This window comes from Podarcis cretensis (assembly GCF_951804945.1).
Source record: "Podarcis cretensis genome assembly, chromosome: 7".
Lineage (NCBI taxonomy): Eukaryota > Metazoa > Chordata > Lepidosauria > Squamata > Lacertidae > Podarcis > Podarcis cretensis.
Window position 1 is genome coordinate 72,757,025 of NC_137176.1, and position 22,580 is coordinate 72,779,604.

At 40.5% G+C, this 22,580-nt stretch overlaps 1 protein-coding gene across 9 annotated transcripts in view; it reads left to right on the forward strand.

Annotated features, from left to right (window-relative positions):
* OXR1 (oxidation resistance 1) overlaps positions 1–20,853 on the forward strand; it is a 248,874-nt gene extending 228,021 nt beyond the window's left edge. For 5 of the 9 annotated variants that reach the window (XM_079984229.1, XM_079984228.1, XM_079984230.1 and 2 more), the window contains 6 exons: positions 6,781–6,861; positions 12,225–12,347; positions 13,725–13,877; positions 15,954–16,049; positions 17,353–17,426; positions 18,908–20,853. In XM_079984229.1, the coding sequence (XP_079840355.1) occupies positions 6,781–6,861; positions 12,225–12,347; positions 13,725–13,877; positions 15,954–16,049; positions 17,353–17,426; positions 18,908–19,043 (663 nt within the window). In that variant the 3' untranslated portion in view covers positions 19,044–20,853. Of the gene's footprint in view, positions 1–47; positions 186–6,780; positions 6,862–12,224; positions 12,348–13,724; positions 13,878–15,953; positions 16,050–17,352; positions 17,427–18,907 lie in introns of those variants that run through there. The other 4 variants (XM_079984231.1, XM_079984236.1, XM_079984234.1 and 1 more) reach the window with 3 other exon arrangements.
* The last annotated feature ends 1,727 nt before the right edge of the window (positions 20,854–22,580 follow it).

Sequence of the window (22,580 nt, forward strand, 5' to 3'; positions counted from 1 at the left end):
CGTTATTCTGTCTTCTAGCAAGACTCTTCTGTGCCTGGAATTGAAAGCAGGTAGAGAGAATGTTGTGTGGAAATCCTCCTGTAAAGCTAAAATTGCTTTAATTTATTTTTCCAAGGGAAATGATTCGTTTCTGGTATGGCAAGAAAGGAAGAAAGCACCATTCAATGAAAAATAAATATACCCTGGTAATTCCTTTGAGAAATATTTTATTGATGTTTTGGCCGTCATTTTGATGATGATACCATGGCAAACTAGCAGTAGTTCCTGCTTTATTAATTCTAAGATTACCTGCAGAATTTTAAATTTTAGATAATTGTTGCCTTGCAAAGATACTGTAATTCTAAACAGTGCAATATTTACTTAATAGTTGAACTTTGCAACCTGAGCATAATGCTTTAAAGTGATTTGGTTTAAACATAGGATGTAGCAATTTGTTGTAGGCGTTGAGGGAAAATGCCTTTTAGGAAGTTTGTTGTAGCAACTTGCTTATTCTTGTGTATTTTAGCTAAAGATTATTTACAAACCATAGTATTAATCTAAAAATACGCACGTTTTTCTAAATGTTAAATATGAAGTTTGAATAATTGTATCCCAAGATCTTGTATTGAATCTGAAATCCAGTGTGCAGAAGTTAGCTTATTTTTATTTTATCTTTATTTTATATATTAGTATTTTGGAAATGACTCATAGGAAGCAATTAGTGCCACTGAAGTTTTGTGTTTTTTTTAAATAATAAAATGGAGGATAGTCACTATGTGTCTGGCTTGTCACTGTAGCTCAGTGAGTCCCTTGTGTAACTGCCAGAAACAGGAAGCAAGGAACTGCATGTGGAATACTTGAGAGAAGTTTTGTAACCAAGTGCATTATAAAAGCATGGATTTTCTGCTTGTAGTTGCAAGGCTACTTTCTGCAGAACTTACTGTGACTTGTATAAACTAATTCATCTTTCAGGAGGGAGGAGTGTTTCCTCACAGTAAGCAGTTGCTAACTGGAATTGTACTTCATGCCAAATTCTATATTTCTCTGTTTGTCATTGTGGTATTTCATGATATACTGATTTAAGAATCCGAAATTGTAAAATAGGACCAATTAAGGCAATCAGGGGAGGGGGACACACACCACATTTTTTCTGTGTCTTGGTAATTGCATCAGTTTTGATCCTTTCTCTTTTGTTCATATAGGAAAGAGATTATTTTCAGATTGACAATTAGGGTTGGGGTCTGGGCATATTTTCAGGCACTATCATTTGCATTCTATTCTCTTTGTTTAGAGATAGACACAATATTATACATGTAATGTAATTGGAGATGAGGACTAGAAAATAGTGACTCATCGATGGGGAGAAACTTTGCATGCAGGTATAGAAATCATACTTTGACTTTTTTTCTTGCTTGTACATCTCTTTCTGAGATAAGATGTCTCCATTACCAAACATTTTGACACATAATTAAAGGTAAAGCTCCTTTAAGTCTTACATCAAGTTGAGGCCTGTCGTCTCACTTTCACAATGCTCTAAAACCCAGAGTTTGTAAAATGTGAGTAGCGTCCTCAAAGCACTAAATATGTGAGCTAGCACAATAAAGAGAAAGTACTAGGGTGGGTATAAGAATGCTGCCTGGAATCCTTTACATAGCTGAGATGTTTCTCTGGATTTGCACGGGATGGTGGTAAAAAAACTAAATTATTGTATTCAATTCTGAATGTATTTGTGTGGTGTCATTTGAGATTATTGCAGTGCAGCACAAGGACAGAGTTTTTTCTGTAGGCCGTCTGAAAGTTACCCTCCTTTAATCAAAAATTATTTTATTTAATTCTGAAGTTACTTGAAACAGCATTTTAGGGGTGTTGATTTTAAAATGTGTACCGTATTAGCTATTTCGAATCACTGTCCTTCTTTCTGTATTCTTAGTTAACTCTAATTGTTTTCACTGGTTGAGTACATCCTCATTTAACTCCTGGTACTTGAACACCGGTGGTGCTGTGGTCTAAGCCACTGAGCCTCTTGGGCTTGCTGATCAGAAGGTTGGCAGTTTGAATCCGCATGACGGGGTGAGCTCCCATTGCTCTGTTCCAGCTTCTGCCACCCTAGCAGTTCGAAAGCAGACCAGTGCAAGTAGATAAATAGGTACCGCTGTGGCGGGAAGGTAAATGGCGTTTTCGTGTGTTCTGGCTTCCGTCATGGTGTTCCGTTGTGTCAGAAGCGGTTTAGTCATGCTGGCCACATGTCTGTGGACAAACGCTGGCTCACTCAGCCTAGCCTAAAAAACGAGATGAGTGCCGCACCCCATAGTCGCGTTTGACTGGACTCAACCATCCAGGGGTCATATACCTTTACCTTACCTACTTGAACAAATCTGTAAAATGTGCACCCTGATTGCATAGATGATTGCATGAGCTTTGGTTAAGAGCAGTAGTCTCGTAATCTGGGGAACCGGGTTCGCGTCTCCGCTCCTCCACATGCAGCTGCTGGGTGACCTTGGGCCAGTCACACTTCTTTGAAGTCTCTCAGCCCCACTCACCTCACAGAGTGTTTGTTGTGGGGGAGGAAGGGAAAGGAGAATGTTAGCCGCTTTGAGACTCCTTAAAGGGAGTGAAAGGCGGGATATCAAATCCAAACTCTTCTTCAAACTCTTCTTCTTTTGCCCTTACATGTGACCATTTCTAACATGGATTAAAATGAAATTTGGTATGCTCTTAATTTCAGTTTGGGGATCCAGACTTCACCTGCCATTGTAACCATTTCCCTCAAAGGTTAGCTGTGTGTGAGCTTTTGAAAACATGGTACCTGTGCAAATATGTGAAGAAGGTGAAGTACCCTGGAGAAATCTGGAGGGAGGAGAACTAGATTTTTTTCTGTGCCCCCTATTCCCTCCTCCAAAGCAAGGGAGCTAACTTCTTCCTTTGGAATTTTTCCTATTTTTCTGGAACTTCACATATCTACACCTGCAGGCTTGTGTGTATGTGTGCCAGTACCTCACAGTGCACAAGAGACTAGTTGCCTTTACCACTCAGTTCATGTTTGCACTGACTTGGTTTCTCCTACATTGAAATCACTTCCTCAAGTGTCTCCAGATTTCATTGAATGCAAGGACTGAGCACCCATCCTCCCTTCTATTCCTAGCAGAGGAGAAGTGCAAAGAGCTTAATCATTGTGAGCTAGCACAGTGGCACCCACATATATGTCTTGTTACTGAAGGGAGGCATGCTGTATTTATTTGGGATTATGTCGCTTTCTGTGGCAGCATTTTGCATTATGCTATGGCCCATGGCTCAGCCATTTTGTGACTGGAACCCACAGCATCTTCTCAAAATTGCCCGTGTTCCCACTGTCAAATAAAGCTTGGCAACCCTTGATAGAAGGGTTAGAGTCAGGTATATTGAGTGTTATCCTAAGTTGGCAGCTATGCACACACATGTTTGTGGAAGAGGGATAAGGATGGAGAGAAAATCTAAATTCAAAAAGTGCAGGCAGACAGTTGTGTGAAAGTTTTTTTAAAAATGTATGTTTTTTAAAGGTCACTACATTGACCTTTCCAAAAGCAATACCATAAGACATCCTGGCATGGGTGGGTTGTACGGGGGTACAAATGCAGACAGCCACTATCTTGATTCAGGCCACAGCTAATAGAATTGAAGTTCCTTATTTATTTATTTCATTTATTAAATTTGTATACCGCCCTTCATCCAAAGATCATAGGGTAGTTCGAAACATAAAAATGAAAATAAGAGCACAAAATACAAAATAAAACAAAAACAGAAGAATATCTCCCCTTCCCACAAACACATTTAAAAGGGCATAGAACGTTATAGAGAAACTTTTTCCTGGCACCTAAATATATGTAATGAAGGCTCCAGGCAAGCCTCCTTGGGGAGAGCATTGCACAGATAAGCAACCTGGTCGCCAAATTCTGCACCAGCGGAAGTTTCCGAACCATCTTCAGAGGCAGTCTTACAAATAACACATTGCAGTAATCTAACCTAGAGGTTACCAGAGCATAGAGAACAGAAGGGAGGCTATCCCTGTCCAGATTGGGGTGCAGCTGGGCCACCAGCCCAAGCTGATGGAGGGCACTGCACCACTGAGGCCACCTGAACCTCAAACGACAGCAAAGAATCCCTAAGTAACCCCAAGCTGTGTACCAGCTCCCTCAGAAAGGGGTGTAGCCCATGTAGGGGCAGGCAGCCTCCCATCCATCCAGTCTAGGGAACCACCCACAGACAATGCCTCAGCCTTACCTGGCTTGAGCTTCAGTTTGTTGGTTCTCATGTAGTCCATTAACGAGGCTTTACAGTGGTTCAGCATATCCACTGCCACACCTACAGATGTAAAGGATAAGTAGAGCTGTGTGTCAGCAGAATATTGCTGACACCATACTGTTTCGGGTTTGTGAGAGCGTTTAATCACTGTCTAAGATGTTTGTAGAGAAACTGACAGAATACCATGTGGTCTCACCTGTAGCTCCCTGCTAAAACCATTCCAGTGTATCATGAGGAACAGGTGTTAATTAGGTTACCCATGCTTGTGTTATTAACACTGTTTTATGATTTAAGCATATATAAAGACCTATAACGTAATCCCGTGGTAAGCTTGCAAGCAGGAAATAGGCAATAGACCTTTTCTGTGGTTACCCAGATGCAGGCATTCAGAATCACGTTGCTGCCTCTGATCCTTGCAGGTAGCAAATACCTATGATCACTAGCAGCTGTTGAAAGCCTTACCTTCTGTAAATTCTTCAAATTTTGTTCTGTTTTTATTTAGCTTTTTAAAAGTTTTATTTTATTCTATGTAAATGCTTAGAGATTATTATATTGTGCAGTATATAAATTTTGTAAATGAATCTCTGTAATTCTATTTTAAAGCTCCTAAATTGGTGCCCATCGCCACATCTCCTAGTATCAAATTTTACCATTCAACTATGTACTCTGTGATAAAATATTTCACTTTGTCCTGCTTCTCCCACTGTTTAGCTTCATTATAGGTGAGAGAGAAATGCCTCCTCACTTTCTTTCTCTACAAGATGCATTATTTTATATTTCTGCTGTGTGTGTGCCACACAAACCTCCAAAGCCCCAAATGTTGTTACCTTTCCTTGTAGGACAGTTGTTCATGCTAGTGCTTGCATGCCAGTGGTTGGAAGGTCCAGAGGCATAAGTAGGCAGAGCAAAAGATGTGACTCTTACCTGTATACCAGGCACATCCAACTCCCAAGAGACTGTGATCTACTCCCAGTATAAAATAACTGGCAGTGATCTATCCATTGTCATTGGAGGGAGGAGGAGCGTGCATTTGGGGGGGGGGGGATTGACCAGGGAGGCAGGAACATTACTTGCCTGTGATTGACCAGGATCACCCAGGTAATCTACCTGTCGGCCGGTTGGACACTGCTGCTGTATACAATAGGCTGCATTCCAGCCACACCCAAGCCAGAGGCTTACAAATATGCACCCTCTCAAGGTATTATCATAGTTCACAGATACATTCCAATCAGGCGAAATTCTCTGGGGGGAGGGCATGGAGCAGGGCCAGTGAGGCATGTGGATGGCCTTGTGAGAGTCCTGAGGGCATGATAAGTACAGGGGCATGTCTTTCAGCCTAGTCCTGAGATTGTTGTATCCAACAAAGTAGCTCCTTTAGTGCTAGGACTTGTGTCTGTGCACCAGACTCCCACACCCCCACTAATCTGCTCCAGGGGGCTGGGGAAAACTTGAGAACAAATTTGGAGGAGGTCTGCAGGGAGGGGAAGTTCCATTGTGCAACTGGAAGTTCCTTTGTTAACAGAATGACTTTGTTGGATGCAGCCCAATTTGGGGCGATATTAATAGCATTAATGGCTTCTTTGGTAAACAGAAAATACAGAAATTAGATTAGTTTTCTTTCTTTCATGAAAACAAACAGTATTTTTAAAGAAGACTGTTTCTAGTATATTAGTAGTTGCTAATGTACTGCACCTATAATCCACATGAATTCCCATAATCCAACCCTTGGTGTGAGATTCCAGAAACATCCTTAAAGTTGGGTGGAGCCAACCAGCCTCCCTGATACTATTGTGCAGTGGGATTGACACTGCAGTTAGTTGCTTTAAGATCTACAGCTGCTGTGTTATAATGAAGAAGAAAAAGTTAAGCTTACTGAGAGTTCTGGCTCGATTCCATCACTTTGGTTCTTTCAAAAAATTTTTTTTCTATATATTCTTTTTTATAGTTACATAATTGCTTACTCTTCTACAGACACAAATAGTTTTGTAAACCGTATCTCTGCATGCATTTTCACAATTAACATTAGGCAGTTTTATTACTTATAAGTAATCTGATATACTAGTGTTCTAAGAAGAATGCAAAACTATTGATGGCACTGCATGTGGTCACCTAACATCTAAGCTGTTATAGGATATACTTGTTTTTCATCAGTCAGCATTGTTGCCCAGCTAAAAAGGACAGGCAATATTTAAGAAAGGAAACTATTTAGTGATGTGTATGCCTACATACTATTTTATAAGATGTGCTTCTCCGATGAAAATATATCAGATTTCTGGTATTATTTTGTTGGGAACGTCTGTTGTTATATGTGTTCATTCTAAATTTGAAATGTGTCCGAGCATCACATCACTACAATGATAAACGTCTAATTACATTTTATTTCATTTATGTTTTGTTTTGTATGTTGCTTGTCCTTTTTTTTTTACCTTGCCCAATGTCTCCATAATCTTGTCATTTATTTTCTTGCTCTTTATTTTTCTTTAACTATGAGTGGAATTATTGTCTTCCTGTCTCCATATTCAGGTAGTGTCAGTGGCTGAGTATCACCGCAGGATCGATGCTTTAAATAGTGAAGAACTGCGCACACTCTGCAGACGTCTCAAGGTGCTCTCTTAAGTAGTTAACCAGCCCTCACCCAGAGGCTAGAACTTCTTTCTCTGTAGTGTCCTTGATCAGACTAGTCTCATATTCATTGTGTTTGTCTTGGTTGCAACACTGCAAGAACCCAGCAGAAAATTCATTCCTCATGAATTTGTCTCCCTATGTAGTGGTATGGCTGAATGCTATGACATTTGTGGCAAGTGGTTCACTTCTAGAGCTTAGCCAAACTTTTGCAACTTTCAGTGTTCATGTCAAAATTGTAATGCATGCAAATTTTGCATGCAAAATCTATTAAAATAAAGTGCTTTTTCACGTTTTGTCCAAATCCTGGATGCTAGTTACAGATCAGATAAAGCCAAAGGAAAGCTCCCCAAGGCAAGTTTGCTTTTAATGCTCATGGGAACTACATAGACCCTGAGCAAGCACATGGAACGCAGCTTGAGAATCTCGCTACTCTTCTGAGCAGAAGATGTGTGGTTACTGAAGACTGTTCAACCAGTTCCCGGCTCCCCTAAGCCAAACCTCATGCAGGATTCCTTTTTATGCTCTTGGTATGTTTTTCTCCATCCTCTGTGGCTGTAGACAAGGTTGGCAGGATCGCAATAAAGGAACTCTGTGTAAACTTTAGCTCTGGGTTGGGATAGCTTTCTAAGGTTCACTGTGGCCGAAGGGGTTGGCTGCACTGTACCATTGAATCTTAAAAATCAGCCCCTTTCTGTTTTAGAATTCAGGACCTGGACAAAAAAAAGGGAGTGAAATTTGGGGCTAGTAGGTGAAACCATGCCATAAAATGGAGGCAATAACAGAAGTGAAAATAGAACCAAAAAGACTGTTTTGGCTCAGCTCTAATTATTTTATACCCAAGGGAATTGTCTATTTATTTTTTGAAGTTTTGCTCTCATTGCTGCACATCTTTTCTAGACTGCTGAGGACTTACTTCACAGCTTGGGATGGAAGTTTGCATTGAATTAAGAGCATTTCAAAAGAGAATGCAAAGAGCTTGCTTTAGCCCCAATTCCCAACTGCAATATTAGTTAAACCTCCTTTAAATGTTTGTGAAGGATCATCTATATCATTGGCCACAAGTCAGAAAGCTTAAAAGAAGTGCCCTATGTATGGCTCAACACTTAAGAGGCTAGTTTTTCTCATACTTTGCACTGGCCAAATGGTACCCATTGTCTTGAGTCAAAAGAACAAACTGGATGTACAATTTTATTCCCCTTTACTCCACTGCTTTAAGCTTCTTGGGTAACGCCAACCCTTTCTAAGCTTCTTGCCATCACTTTTGCATTCTCAGCAGATACACTTCTTTCCGCTTTGGCATATGTACACATGAAGATAGTTGTGTACATTGTTACTGAAAGCATATCTTTAAAACTGCACGAGCATTTTCTAAAGCTTGAAGAAATAAACCGTATTGAATATTATCAAATGAATAATAAAAGCTCTGATCCAGAGCTTGGCTAAGCATTTGGATTTTAAGCCTCTATAATGCCATTCACTTCAGTCTGAGTAAATCAGTATAAATCCAAATATGTTTCAACTTAACTGAGATATGGACTGAACTGAAAGGGTTTTTTAAAATCTTTGTTTTTCTGGCTCATATTTACAATTGGCTAAATGTGGAAGAAAATGCTTTCATTGCTTTCCTAATTCTGCTTACCAGAAAAGCTAATTTTTCAAGTGGTGCCTTATTGACCTATTTTATGCTATCTAGCAATGAGCTAAGAGTCCCGATAATGTGAGTGAAGGATACTTTTTCTGCTTTGGGATAATGTCTTTAATAGGTTCAATGTTCCAAAAGATAGCCTCTTATAATTGTAGATATAATTTAGTATGGGGAAAGAATAGATGGGGGAACCAACATTTTATTATATTCCTATGGGTAAAAATGTCACTTGGGCAGTTCAGCAAAATACCTGTTTGCATATGAATTATTTGCTAACTTTGGATGCTGAATTGCTTGCACTTTTCAGATATTTGTATTCATATTTCAGAATACGATCAGTAGATAAACTTGGTTTTTGTACAATAGCTATTTGTACAATAACTGGAAATATATAAATAGTAAACGGCGTTCCGTGTGCTGCTCTGGTGCCGGTTCGCCAGAGCAGCTTCGTCACGCTGGCCACGTGACCCGGAGGTGTCTGCGGACAGCGCTGGCTCCCGGCCTCTAGAGTGAGATGAGCGTACAACCCTAGAGTCTGTCAAGACTGGCCCGTACGGGCAGGGGTACCTTTACTTTTACCTTTACCTATATAAATAGCACCTGCCACTATACAGTAGGAAGGAGAGCTAAAATAATGCTTGATAAACTTTATTGTTTCCTTCTCCAAAGAGAAATTGTGGCACAGGAGTACTCCTTAAACACAGTCAAGGGATAGGATGGGCTTCAGGACTGCAAATTCTCTCTCAATTGTAATGAAACATTTTGCCAGCAGCATCACTGGTTAACATTTTTGAGACAAATGCACCACATCTTGCAACTATACTATAACTTTCTCTAGTTTGTAACTAATGTGTATGTTTGGATTCGTTTTTGTTTTGTGTGATAATACTTCTTTCTTAGAAGAAGTGGGAAAACTTTTACATGGAATGGGTATTTAACATTTTTGCTCAACTCGTTAACCACAAACTATAGCCAAGAACAAACCTTATGGTTAGCCAGGAGGGGTACAACTCATGGTCAGCGAGGAGAGAGCTTAACCTGAGTTTGGATAACATGTTAAGCCCAACCATTTTTTTATTTTACATGTCAACATCTGCAGATTCTGCTATACAAAGATTGCAAGAATAATAATAAAAGACCAGGAAGGAGATAAAAGAGCCATGCACTCAGTAAACTGCATAGCTCAGTATGCTTGGGTTGCTTATGTGTTAAAGAATATCTCTGATGTCTTTGTTCCTTTTCCTTGAATTGAGAAGGTTTGTTTAGGGAGGGTTTCTAACAAAGTTTTTTTTAATGTAAAATCAAAAGTAGAGACAAAAAAGAAAACCCAAACAAAGTTACAAAACATAGGAGCAGTACAGATTTATTTTACAAACAAACAAACAGAGAGCAGGTAATGGAAAAAAATAAATAAAAGGAGCAAGACACATCATGATCACCAAACTTGGCAATTTGGTGGCGAAGATTTGACATGAAAGAAATGAAATCCCACCAAACTGCATAGGAATGTTCTTGGTTTTCCTTATCCTTTGAAACATGTTTGTGAGTTATTTTCTCTGAAATATTGTTGTACCACAAGGAGAGATTTTAAAGTCCTATAGTGTCTTTCATTTCTGAGCCACAGAAGTTCTCACTGCAGCCAGCTGCCACGTAATTCCTTAGGTCATCCCACAAGTTCAAAAGGGCATTGTGGGAAAACATGGATAGGACATTTAATAATAATTACTACTAATAATAAATCTTTAAAATCTCGGTCCAAAATTTGGATGCCAGAGGGCATTCCCACCCATAAATGGAGTTTCGAAAGATAGATGTGTTTCAGAAAATAATTGTGTTTTACACACACACACACACACCCCACATACATACATACATAATGGTTCTGCAGGGATGCCAACTTAAATGAAATATTGCGGGGGCCCAGGTAAGCCCCTCCCCACATAGTCGATCACATGACACTGTGCACGCACACCATTTGAATAGCAATGCCCAGCCCCCTCAAATATTTTATTGCGGGGACCGAAGCTCCCACAGCCCCTAGGAGTTGGCTTCAGAAAACAGTTATAGCAACTTATATGATCATATGTAAATGGCAACAGGAATGTGTCCAGGAAGGTGGAGAAAGTCTATTTAAAGAAATCTTGAGCTGTACTACAAAGCGAGCTGATGTTTCTTGCTTACCGTAGATTCCGGGGTATAAGGCGACTTTTTAACCCCGTAAAAGAGGTTAAAAAGTCGGGGGTCACCTTATACGCCAGGTATAAGGTAGGCGGGCTCCATGCTTAGGAAGCAGCAGTGGGCAGGCTCAGCTCCACACTGGACGGCTTTCTCCCAGTGCGGAGCTGAGCCCGCCCCCGTTGCTGCTTTGGAAGCAGCAGCAGCGAACCGGCAGGCTCAGCTCCATGCTGGGTGGCTTTCTCCTGGCGCAGAGCTGCCCAGCGTATTAGGCGACTGGGCATATTAAACGACCCCCCAAATTGCAGCTGCATCACTATCCCTGTAGCCCATGCTTTGCATGAATCTTTTCCCACCCTGCGGTTTTAAAGCTGTTTGGTAGATGCCCATTTTCTTGTTTTGGGATCTGCCACAGGAATGTGTAATTCTGCCCTAAGTAAGTACACTGTGCCAATCAGTAAGGTGACATTTCCAAAAGAGAGAATAAACTCCTTTTTTTACTAAATTCACCAAAATTAGAATGGAAGCTTTTTGGTGTGTATTTATGTACTTAATCTGAGCACTGGAATGCACTCAACATATTTTGTTCTGATGTACAATATTCAGAAATCAAGCTTGGGACACACACACAACAATTTTGCTTATTTGCAACAGAAGTTGGCTATGCACAACACTTACTGACTGATACTCCTCCCTAAGATGTTTTTCGGCTTTTAAAAATAGTTGTCTTAAAGTGGCAAACATGCTGTGCTTAAAGGGGGGGGGGGCAGGTGGCCCAGTCAAGGCATTGCAGGGAGAAATACAGGTGTATTTATCAGCATTTGAATCACTGATGAGTACATTTGTCATTTGCATTTCATCAGTGGGAAGAAGCTGCTTGTTACTTGGGGTGGATGGTGAAGTGTACTGTGGCTCCTGTTTGGGGGTCAGTTTCTATGCATCCTTTAAATGTAAACACAAATTAATATAGTATTAACTAGAAAAATATTATTAGATCTCCCCCCCCCCCTTTAAGAGCCTGGCTAAACTTGATGGTTGATTATTTTTGTGTTGGGTTATCTTAAATCACAGAAAGATTGGGGAGGTCCAATTTAAACAGCAAAATAGTCTCCTCCCAGTGTGGTTTTCTCCCAATTGGGCTAGCATGGGCCTTCACCTTCCTTCCTTCCTTCCTTCCTTCCTTCCTTCCTTCCTTCCTTTCTTTGAATGATGGGACTGGTGCAGACAATAATTTGCTACCTTCTGTCACATTTGGCCCTGTGCCATGCCAGTTGAAAATATTCTGCAAGCAGTTAAAAACTTTTATTTCAAATATTACAGAAGATATGTGATGAGGGAAAAAGCCAGAAGCTATTTTAATATGTCATTCAATGTACTGTATACTGGAGCATGTTGTGGCTATCTTACAATAGGGAAGAGTATAGTTGTATAGGTCTTGAAAGCTTTAACAAGTGTTTTCAGATTTTCAGATATGTTGCATGGTATTTTGAATGCTTATTTAATTTTTCCTTCATCTTTGCAGATCACCACAAGGGAAGATACACCTTCAACACAGGGAACGATAAAGGCGACCCTGGAGCCTGAGGCATTTCGGCCAAATCTTAATGACCCCAGTGAATTGTTACAACCGGAGCAAATTGAAAAGGTATGAAATAAGAAAGGTATGCCGGTCCTCAAAATGATAGCTATGACATTTTATTCAACATTGCTGTAAAAAGTTGAAGTGTTGAAGTAAATATTGCACTCCTCCTCCTGAAGATGCTGGTATAAACAAGTTACCAAAAATCAATTAAGCATAAAAGGAAGAAATTGTTCATGTGATTGGTTTATTGAAGTAATACATCCTGGCTCCAAAATACTTCTGGTAAGGTTCAAAACTAGTTAAGTTAGTTCTAGTCTATAATTCATATTTGTGCTCCTCCTCTCTGTATAATAATTATATGAATAATCCACTTATGGTGGACTAGAAATTATATGTACTGTATCTGGTTGTTAATCCAGGATAAGATGTTCCTTAACTGAGGATGAGGGGAGGGTAATATTTATTATGGCTATATCTTACCTCCAGCATCAGAGGTGGTGGAGAGCACAGGTGTTGTTGGCCTCCTGTCCAGCTTTTGTGCTTTCCATGGGCATCTGTTTGGTCACTGTGAAAACATGAGGTGATCGTGACTGACCATGACTTATCAGTTACAGATAGGTAGCCGTGTTGGTCTGCCATAGTCAAAACAAAATAAAAAAATTCCTTCCAGTAGCACCTTAAAGACCAACTAAGTTAGTTCTTGGTATGAGCTTTCGTGTGCATGCACACTTCTTCAGATACACTGAAACAGAAGTCACCAGACCCTTCTATATAGTGAGAAGGTGGGGAGGGGTATTACTCAGAAGGGTGGTGGGATTGGGTGATTGGCATGCACACGAAAGCTCATACCAAGAACTAACTTAGTTGGTCTTTAAGGTGCTACTGGAAGGAATTTTTTTATTTTGTTTTGACCATGACTTATCAGTAACTGGGTGCCATGGGAATGTGTCCCACAAATTACAGTATGTCTAGATGGTTCAGCAAGTAATAGAAAATGAAAGGTGAAGTTCTGATCTTTACCGTATCCTGTTTGAGACCTGTATTAGTTTACAAAACATCTGCTGGACATTCAGCAAAACAATTTAGATCCCCTGAATTGTTTCTGATGTGGGCAAGACAGATTGTCCATTGTGCCTAACAGCCCAATCCTAAATGCTTTTAGTTGGAAGTAAATCCCTGTGACTTTAGCTCAAGCAATTAACTTTAAAAATACAGCTTGTCCCATTTGTTGTTGTTGGTTTGAAATTAAACTATTTTGTGTAAAGCAGTTTTAAGTGTTGGACTTGGAGTAATGAACTACAGAAGTCTAGCAGAAGGAAGATACGTTATATGTGTCTGAATTGTCTCATCCTAAAGATTTTTTTATTATTATTTTTTTAAAAATAATTAATCCAGTATATTCAGTATGCATGCATTATTTGCATCTGTGTTTTTTATTAGCTCACAAAACATCTTCCACCACGAACTATCGGGTATCCATGGACCCTTGTCTACAGTACTGCAAAGCATGGCATGAGCTTGAAGACCCTGTACAGAACCATGATGGGGCTGGACACACCAGTACTAATGGTAATCAAAGACAGTGATGGACAGGTAAGGAAACAATGAACACTATTCTTCCCCTCTCTCCCCAATCAAACAAACCCCAAAGTTTAAAACCTCTTAAATTAGCCATCGTATAGCATAGCTACATTTTACACTATTCACAGGAGAGGAGCAATGAGCCAGTGCTGAGTATTGTTTCTCTGCTTAACTTTAATGGAGCAGGGGGCTGGAGAAAAGTAGCCAGAAGCTGTTACTTGCGTGTGTTTCTGCAATCCTTTCTATCTTCTTTTTCCTGTCTCTGGAGAAACTTCAGAGGTCTCAACAGGCAGAGGCTGGCTTACATGTGACTACTCTAGATAGGAGGAATATGACATATAGCAAGGTTTTTTTGTTATTGTGATCCTGTGGCCCTTTAAAGGCTTGCAAATTTATTGTGCTGTTGGAAGTAGTATTTTGTCTATGAAAGTACTTAGGTGTCAAGTTTCATAGAGTTTCATCTGCCACAATTTTTTAAAACAAATTTAGGGTGCTAAAATAGAAGACACTTTTATTACAACCGCATAGAGCCCCAAACCTTAAGACCTGAGTGCATATTGTATCTATATACAGTGGTACCTCAGGTTACATACGCTTCAGGTTACAGACTCCACTAATCCAGAAATAGTACCTCGGGTTAAGAACTTTGCTTCAGGATGAGAACAGAAATCGTGCTCTGGCGGCAGTGGGTGTTTCAGGTTAAGAACAGTTTCAGGTTAAGAATGAACCTCCGGAACGAATTAAGTACTTAACTCGATGTACCACTGTAGTGGCTTTTTAATTTGCCATAGCACATGGCTTGGCTATTTGCAGCAAAACATCAGAACTAACTTTACTAATGTCACTAGGTTTTATTTTTTCCTGATTTGGAAATACAGATCTCTGTGGTTCATAATGCTCTTCTCAAGCACAAGGTGAATGTTGGGCTCTAAAAGCGCTACTCCACCTCTAATTTCAGTCCATCTGGAAAAACACAAAGGTGTGCTATGATTACTGCTTCTGCTTTCCTTCATTCTCCTGAGAAGAGTTATACAGGGCCACAGGAGATAGATAGCACCCCAGAGTTGCATTTTATGGTGCTGTGTTTTGGCAGCTGCACATTTCTTGCTCTGAGCCAATAAAACAGCAGCAAGTCTTGTACTCTAGCAGAATAGGAAAGCAGAGGTAGTGAGGTGGAGGAGGAAGGGTGGAGCTCAGTTGAGCAGGACAAGGCTCAAGATTGTTCTATTGTGTTTTCAGGAAGCTGATTCGCTTGTATAAGGGGCACACTGAATCAGCATGCCTGCTGAAAGCTAGCTAAATTAGTTGCAGTGATCCTACTCTGATAACTGCAGTCCCAAATTGGCTAATCATCATAGACATTAACAATGGCAGCCAGTCACTGCTATTATTTTTATTTTATATTATTTTTTGCACCAATAAGTACCTCTTTTTGTGTTTCCTGAGTTGATTCTCTAGTTCCTAAGCAAGCTGCCATCCGGAATTGCCTTGGAAAAATAGTTACATTAAATACCTTCCTGAAGATAAATAATATTAGCTCAGCATTGTAAGTAAGGAGAAGTACCGTATTTTTCGCCCTATAGGACGCACCGCCCCATAAGGCGCACCTAGTTTTTTTGGGGGGAAATAAAGGGGGGGGGGAATTATCCCCCCCCCCCGGTGGGCTCCCGCGCCTTGCGAAGAGCTGCACCAAGCCTGGGCGCGCTGAACTCAGCGCGCGCAGGCTTCAGCATGCAGGCAACTCTCTGCAAGCTGCGGGAGCCCAGCGCGGGAGAGCTACACGAAGCTTGGAGAGCGAGAGGGGTCGGTGCGCACCGACCCCTCTCGCTCTCCAGGCTTCAGCGAAAGCCTGCATTCGCCCCATAGGACGCACACACATTTCCCCTTCATTTTTGGAGGGGAAAAATTGCGTCCTATAGGGCAAAAAATATAGTAAATTCATTCGATCTGAAGAGAAATTAGTGGAGGGATCTAATTTAATCTGGACATGAAGAAAGAACGTATCAGAGTTCTAATTGCACTGCTTACAGATATATTAAGGAAAGAAACCTCATGAACACCAGATCATTTTAATTATTATTTTTCTAGATCTTTGGGGCACTAGCTTCCGAACCCTTTAAAGTGAGTGATGGTTTTTATGGCACTGGAGAAACCTTTCTTTTTACTTTTTGTCCAGATTTTGAGGTAAGAGGTTGGTTGATACAATACGGCATAATTAACGTGTTAATTTTATGCTTTTGTTGATACTCATCTTAAAAGCCCCCTTCAGAGAATATGTAAAGTTCTTGTCAGCTTTCTATAACTTCTCCTTTTGATTGTAATTTTAATGTTTTGCTTTATTTGTCTGTGGACTTTGCTCTAATAAAGCAGTTCTTTAAAAAATTGCCCTAAGAAGGAATGTCATTGAACTGCAAGATGATTATGTGTCATCTTCTTAAAATAAGATGAACCTGGTGTGAGTGTGCATATAATATTCTATACTAATAATTGACTTCAGTTATTGCCCATAAGGGACGCAGGTGGCGCTGTGGGTTAAAGCCTCAGCGCCTAGGGCTTGCCGATCGAAAGGTCGGCGGTTCGAATCCCTGCGGCGGGGTGCGCTCCCGCTGCTCGGTCCCAGCGCCTGCCAACCTAGCAGTTCGAAAGCACCTCCGGGTGCAAGTAGATAAATAGGGACCGCTTACCAGCGGGAAGGTAAACGGCGTTTCCGTGTGCGACTCTGGCTCACCAGAGCAGCGATGTCACGCTGGCCACGTGACCCGGAAGTGTCTCCGGACAGCGCTGGCCCCTGGCCTCTTAAGTGAGATGGGCGCACAACCCCAGAGTCTGTCAAGACTGGCCCGTACGGGCAGGGGTACCTTTACCTTTACCTTTACCTTATTGCCCATAAGCCCCTGAATGACTTGGAAGGGAATTATTACTTAAAGGACCTTAAGATCTAGCTCAGAGGGTCTGCTTCAGTGAGCATATGTAACAGGGACTTCTCAGTTATGAAATTCATTTTCTGTAGAGGACTTAAACATGCTCTGTGGCCATAGAATGCCAGATTTCAGTGTGGCATTCAGCTAAGTTTTACTTAGAATTGAGCCACTGAAATTAATCAATGTGACAAGTTATGTCTGTTAATTTTTATGGGTCTACTATGAATACATCTGAAAGCCTGTCTCTTTTGAGGAAAGATCAAGAAACAGAAACCTGGGAAGGGTGAATAATAGACTCATAGATAGAAGGGTTCCTGAGGGTCATCTAGTCCAACCCCCTGCAGTGCAGGAATAGTATCAGTATCCTGGAAGAAGGCATAGGAGGCTCATGCTGCAACATTTTGTAGCAGGTCCTGCTTATAAAGTATTATCCATAGCACTCTCTGAAACAAAAACCATTGACATTGCTTTACTTCCCTCCCACCCCCGGCCATTTTTTCCCCTGGAGTAGTAATTTCACATAATCACTGTGTCTGGCTGTTGTTTTTTCATTCTTTTAACATTAGACTTTCACGTGGACTGGGGACAATATGTTCTTTCTTAAAGGCGACATGGATGCCCTAGCTTTTGGTGGCGGAGGGTGAGTGATGAATTTATTTATTTTCTTACTAAGGATTGGTTTTTATGGTGGGTTCCCCCTCCACCAGATAAACCCCTCAGATACAGAAGTGGTGTGCTGTTAACTATATTGAACCTTGTAGCTATGATACTTGAATAATAAAACATTACTTTGAAGGAATTATGCAGTCCTGATTATAAATGCAGCTCTTACAGCCTTTTTTCATATATATACTCACTTTGAAGTGGTCTTCTTAAGACACTGTACCATTTCTCCTCTTCTATCTGCTTCTAGACATCTTAATGCTTTTGCTTCTTGATAAATCTACACACTTACCAGTGTTTGCAAATAGAATTTTTTGGGTCACATCCAAGAATTAATCCCCTTTGTTCATGGCCATGTTGACTTCTTTTACATTAAATATTGTTTCCGAGCTATCATTTCCTATAGTATTTCCTTCTCTCTCCCGTATAACCTTCATTCACAGTTTCAGTTGAAATGGAATATTCCCTTCATATGAACAGAATGTCCAAGGGCAGCGAGATATGGAGAGAAGAGTGGGAGGTGAAGCAATGTAGAGAGAATAGCTCTAAGGCAGGAATCTGATGCTGTGGGAGTGCAGTTCCCATCATCCCTGACATTTGCAGCTGTTGAGAGTTGAAATCCCCCCCCCAAAAAAACGCATTTGGAGGGTCACCAGTTCCCTATCGCACTGCCTTCTGCAATCTGGTGCCCTCCAGATGTTAGATTTAGTGCAGGTATAGCATAACGGCTAGCACACTGAGCTGTGAATTCAAAACTGTGCATTTCAAACATTTGGAACTTTCTATGTAGCCTAAGGTGAGCCACTATTGCTTCAACTTCATCTTCATTCCTTGTGCAACACAGGAGAGATGAATACTGACCTGTCTCACAGGATTGTTCTAATGATTGCCAGAAGATTGTGTGTGAAGCACATTGAACACATATAAATTCTATGTGGTGTTTGCAGATTAATAGTGATGTGCTGATCCATCTTCATGCGAGCTCCCAAGTTTGCTTTTTTTTCCTGCCCAGGACCTCTCATCTTCTGCCAAATTCTCTGAACCTTTCCCTCAGGTGTTTCAGTGCTAGATGAATACAAGGAAGACTGGATTCATGTTTTATTAGATCAAAAACTACTTAGTGAGGGACCAGGTTGCATTTCTGTTCTGTGCTCTGTCTGCAGGTGCCAAACTTCAGTAGTGTGTGTAACTAAATAGGTGTAACTAAACAGTCAAAATCTTAATGCTAACTGATTAGTCTCTGTTCACCCTTCAGTTAAAAGGGATGCAGAAATATTTATGGCAAGGAAAGAATTCCTAGCAAAATGCACTGGTTTCAAATGCAGTTGCAATTGTGTTCAGGGATGGAAAGGAAATGGAACATGCCTGTTGTTCTTGAGTTCTAATCATGTATGTGTTAATTTATGTAAGGAGGGTGGCTTCCTACTGTGGAGAAATAATTCTTTTTCCATATTCCAGGGGTGAATTTGCACTTTGGCTCGATGGCGATCTCTACCATGGAAGAAGTCATTCTTGCAAAACATTTGGGAATCGCACTCTTTCTAAGAAAGAAGATTTCATTATTCAAGACATTGAAATTTGGGGCTTTGAATAAAATATAAACTGCTACTACAAAAGGTTGTCCCAAACCTGAAATGAATCAGTGCAGCTCAAAAAGCCCTTGAAGCAATATAATGCAGCAATGCCTTTCAAAATTCTCTGCATGGCCATCTAAATACCTTTACATAAAACATTATTTAGGTTATTTTTAATCAGCCTGCTATATTTTTGAAGGACGTAGCTCTCATAAGTCATAATTTGGAGTTTTTACTTTGTAGGGGAAGGTAGGTCTCTCTTGTCATGTGGCTTGTCATCCCTGGGTTTCCCCCTCCCCTATCCCCACTACTCCAAAGCTTTCTTATACTCTTTTGGGCTATTTCACTGAGAAAACATTTATTTATACAAACAGTAGTGAAACATGCCCCTATTGGTCTAAATAAGAGAGAAATGGAGATTCTGAAATTTTTGACAGTGATCAGTCTGGGCCATTTTTTTAATTTTTTTTAACCATTCAGATGGTGCCACTTACTAGACAAAGTATTCATCCACATTCAACGGTGTCATTTCCTTTCATGCGTAGAGAATTCATGTCTGTTGTATTTAACAGTAAAAATGTAGCTGCCCTTATTGATTGTATTGAAGTATTTTGCACAAGCTGTTCATGATCTGCAGGATTGGGACAAATGTTGGGTAACGATTGAGCTACATGGTCAAGAGAAACAAAATACCAATGCTCAGTTGGACAAAGTGAGCGTATTGCAGTGGAGAAGTCATAGCTATAGCAGGGGCATTATATGTTCTAAGACTATGAAACAGATGCATTTTTCCCCAAACAGCATAAAGTGTCAGATATATAGATATATAAACTGTTTTATAGTTTTTCTGTTGTAGCTTTGTAGCACATCGTCTCCAAGAATTGCTCCTGTCCAAAAAAAAGAGAAAAAATATAGGTGTGGTGTTCTCTCTTTTTCCTTTTGAGTGGATCTATGTTGTAAACTGCAGTTAGCACCAGCTCTGATTCAATGAGGTAATGTACTCTAGGTAGACATTGTAACCCAGTAGACTTGTAATATGCAAACTTTACTGTTCCGTGACCTCAAAACAAAAAACAAGACAGGCTAAAATACAGTTAATCAGTAGCTCTCGTTCACTTTTGTAGGAGAACCGAAAAGCCATTGTGGCAATAATCGCTCAACAACAGTTTGTTTCAAAGCTTATATTCTATGTTTATGCAAAAGCAAAAATTGAAAAAAAAAAGCTGTTAAGTGTGACAGTGAATGATTTTGTGCTGAAATCTCAGCTGTTCTAGATGAACATTGTATATATTTCTTTGTAAATTAATGTTTAAAAGTAGTTTTTGTTATTTTAGAGAGAGAGAGAGAGAGAAAGTGTTGATTGACGGGTTGCTTCTAGCACTTTAAATTATTCTAGAAATGGAATAAGAAGCCAAAGGGTTTGGCTTAAATCATTAGCTGTAGTTGTATTGTATGTCGCTAATATAAAGTTCTTTCAGAAGTTCAAACACTTATCGGAAGGCTGTTTACTGCTGTGGTAACGGGAAAGGGGGTGTTCTATCTCTACAATATGCTCATGCTTAATACAACTAAACATACAGGGCATCGTTTTCTGTCTCAATGTATAGCTCTTTACTCCTGTTAGAACATAGTACAATATATGTAGATTAAATGTTTACAAATGAAACTGTAAATAAATTAAATGGCTTTTTCTCCCCTTTGGTCTTCCACAGCAGTATTATTGTCTTTGTGGGTTTAAGACTAACTATAAACAATCCTGTAATGGATTTTAAGTACTATAAGGTCATACTGATATAGAGCAAATAAATCTTAAGTACATGTAACATGAAACTTGAGTCGGGACTTTATTTAGACACACACATTCCCTGAAGGAAAGAAGGAATTGTTACCGGTATGGTTTCAATTTGGATGGGGGACCGCATGTTGGGATTCCTGCATTTTGCAGGGGGTTGGACTACATGACCCTCAGGATCCCTTCCAACCCTACAATTCGTATGATTCTACCTCTTATTTCCAGTTGTCAGAGTGTGAATGCTGGAGCTCAGTAGCACAAGATGGAGGTTTGAGCAGACTTGGGAGGATCCCAAGCTTTGCAGAAATAAAAATTTAAACCCCCTGCTCCCAAAAAACCTCAAGACACCCAGTGAGGACTGAGAATGTTCAGTGGCCGCATTCAATATGTTAAAATAGGTTGGAATGGCTATTTGGGGACATTGTCTAGGAATATTCCACATTGCAATATTTCCTTCCAGGCCCCTCTTGTATTTTATTTACCAGTAGTTCCATGCTTCAAATTCTTAACCTTGTCAATGGTTGGGATCAAATGGGAGGGAGGGGCAGGACACATGGTCCAAATTTTTGTCGTCATGAGATTTGAATTGCATTGTGTTTCAGCTGCTCTCCCTGACACCCATGTGTTTATTCTACCAATATTTGGGGACAATTTCATCCATATTGTGAGAACTGAGAAGCAGTGTGTGGTAGTCAGTTAAGTTTTACTCAGAGTAGACCCATTTAAACTAATGACCATGACTAGGGTCCATTAAACCCAGTAGGGCTACTCTCAGTGAAACTTAATTGAATGCCACCCCACGTGATAAGGTTCTAGAAATTGGTGCCCCTGCAAAATGCTATTTGAATTTATTGGTTTTTCTTGCCTACCAATGCTTGGCGGAGAACCTATTTCGTCTGAAGTTGAAGCATAGAGGGTGAAAAATCCAATATTTTGTCTTTTCATAATAGACAGATTACTTTCCCTAGTATCATTGTAGACAGTATTAGGGGTCAATAGTATCTTAGGTAAAGGTAAAGGTCCAGTCATGACCAACTCTGGGGTTGCGGTGCTCATCTCGCTTTATTGGCCGAGGGAGCTGGGGTACAGCTTCCGGGTCATGTGGCCAGCATGACTAAGCCGCTTCTGGCAAACCAGAGCTGCGCACGGAAACGCCGTTTACCTTCCTGCCGGAGCGATACCTATTTATCTACTTGTACTTTGATGTGCTTTCGAACTGCTAGGTTGGCAGGAGCAGGGACCAAGCAACAGGAGCTCACCCCATCTCAGGGATTCGAACCGCCGACCTTCTGATCAGCAAGTCCTGGGCTCTGTGGTTTAACCCACAGCGCCACCCGCGTCCCTGTTACATGTTTATAAAGGCCCTTTGAAATTTTTACCTAGTTAGAATCTTCCTTTAACCCAACAAAAAATTTTTTCATTGTAGCTGTATGCAGAGTTCATGTTGATCAATACTTATTGATGATTTTGTCTGCAACTGCAGAGTTCGTGTTGATCAATACTTACTGACGATTTTGACTGCAATTGCATCTGCAAATATTTTCAAGCATCCTCATCTCAGGGGGTTGCTAGACTTGTGGTAACTCGAATCAAGGGAACTGAGATGACATAAACAGCTATGATACTTGCATGGAATGTCCATGTTCAGAGGTGATACAACTCTGGCTACTGGTCACGGGTAGGGCTGTTCCCTTCTGTGATGCTTATAGGTTCTTGGTGGGCATTTTGCTGGCCATTGCTAGAAAAGATGCTGGCTGAGATGGAC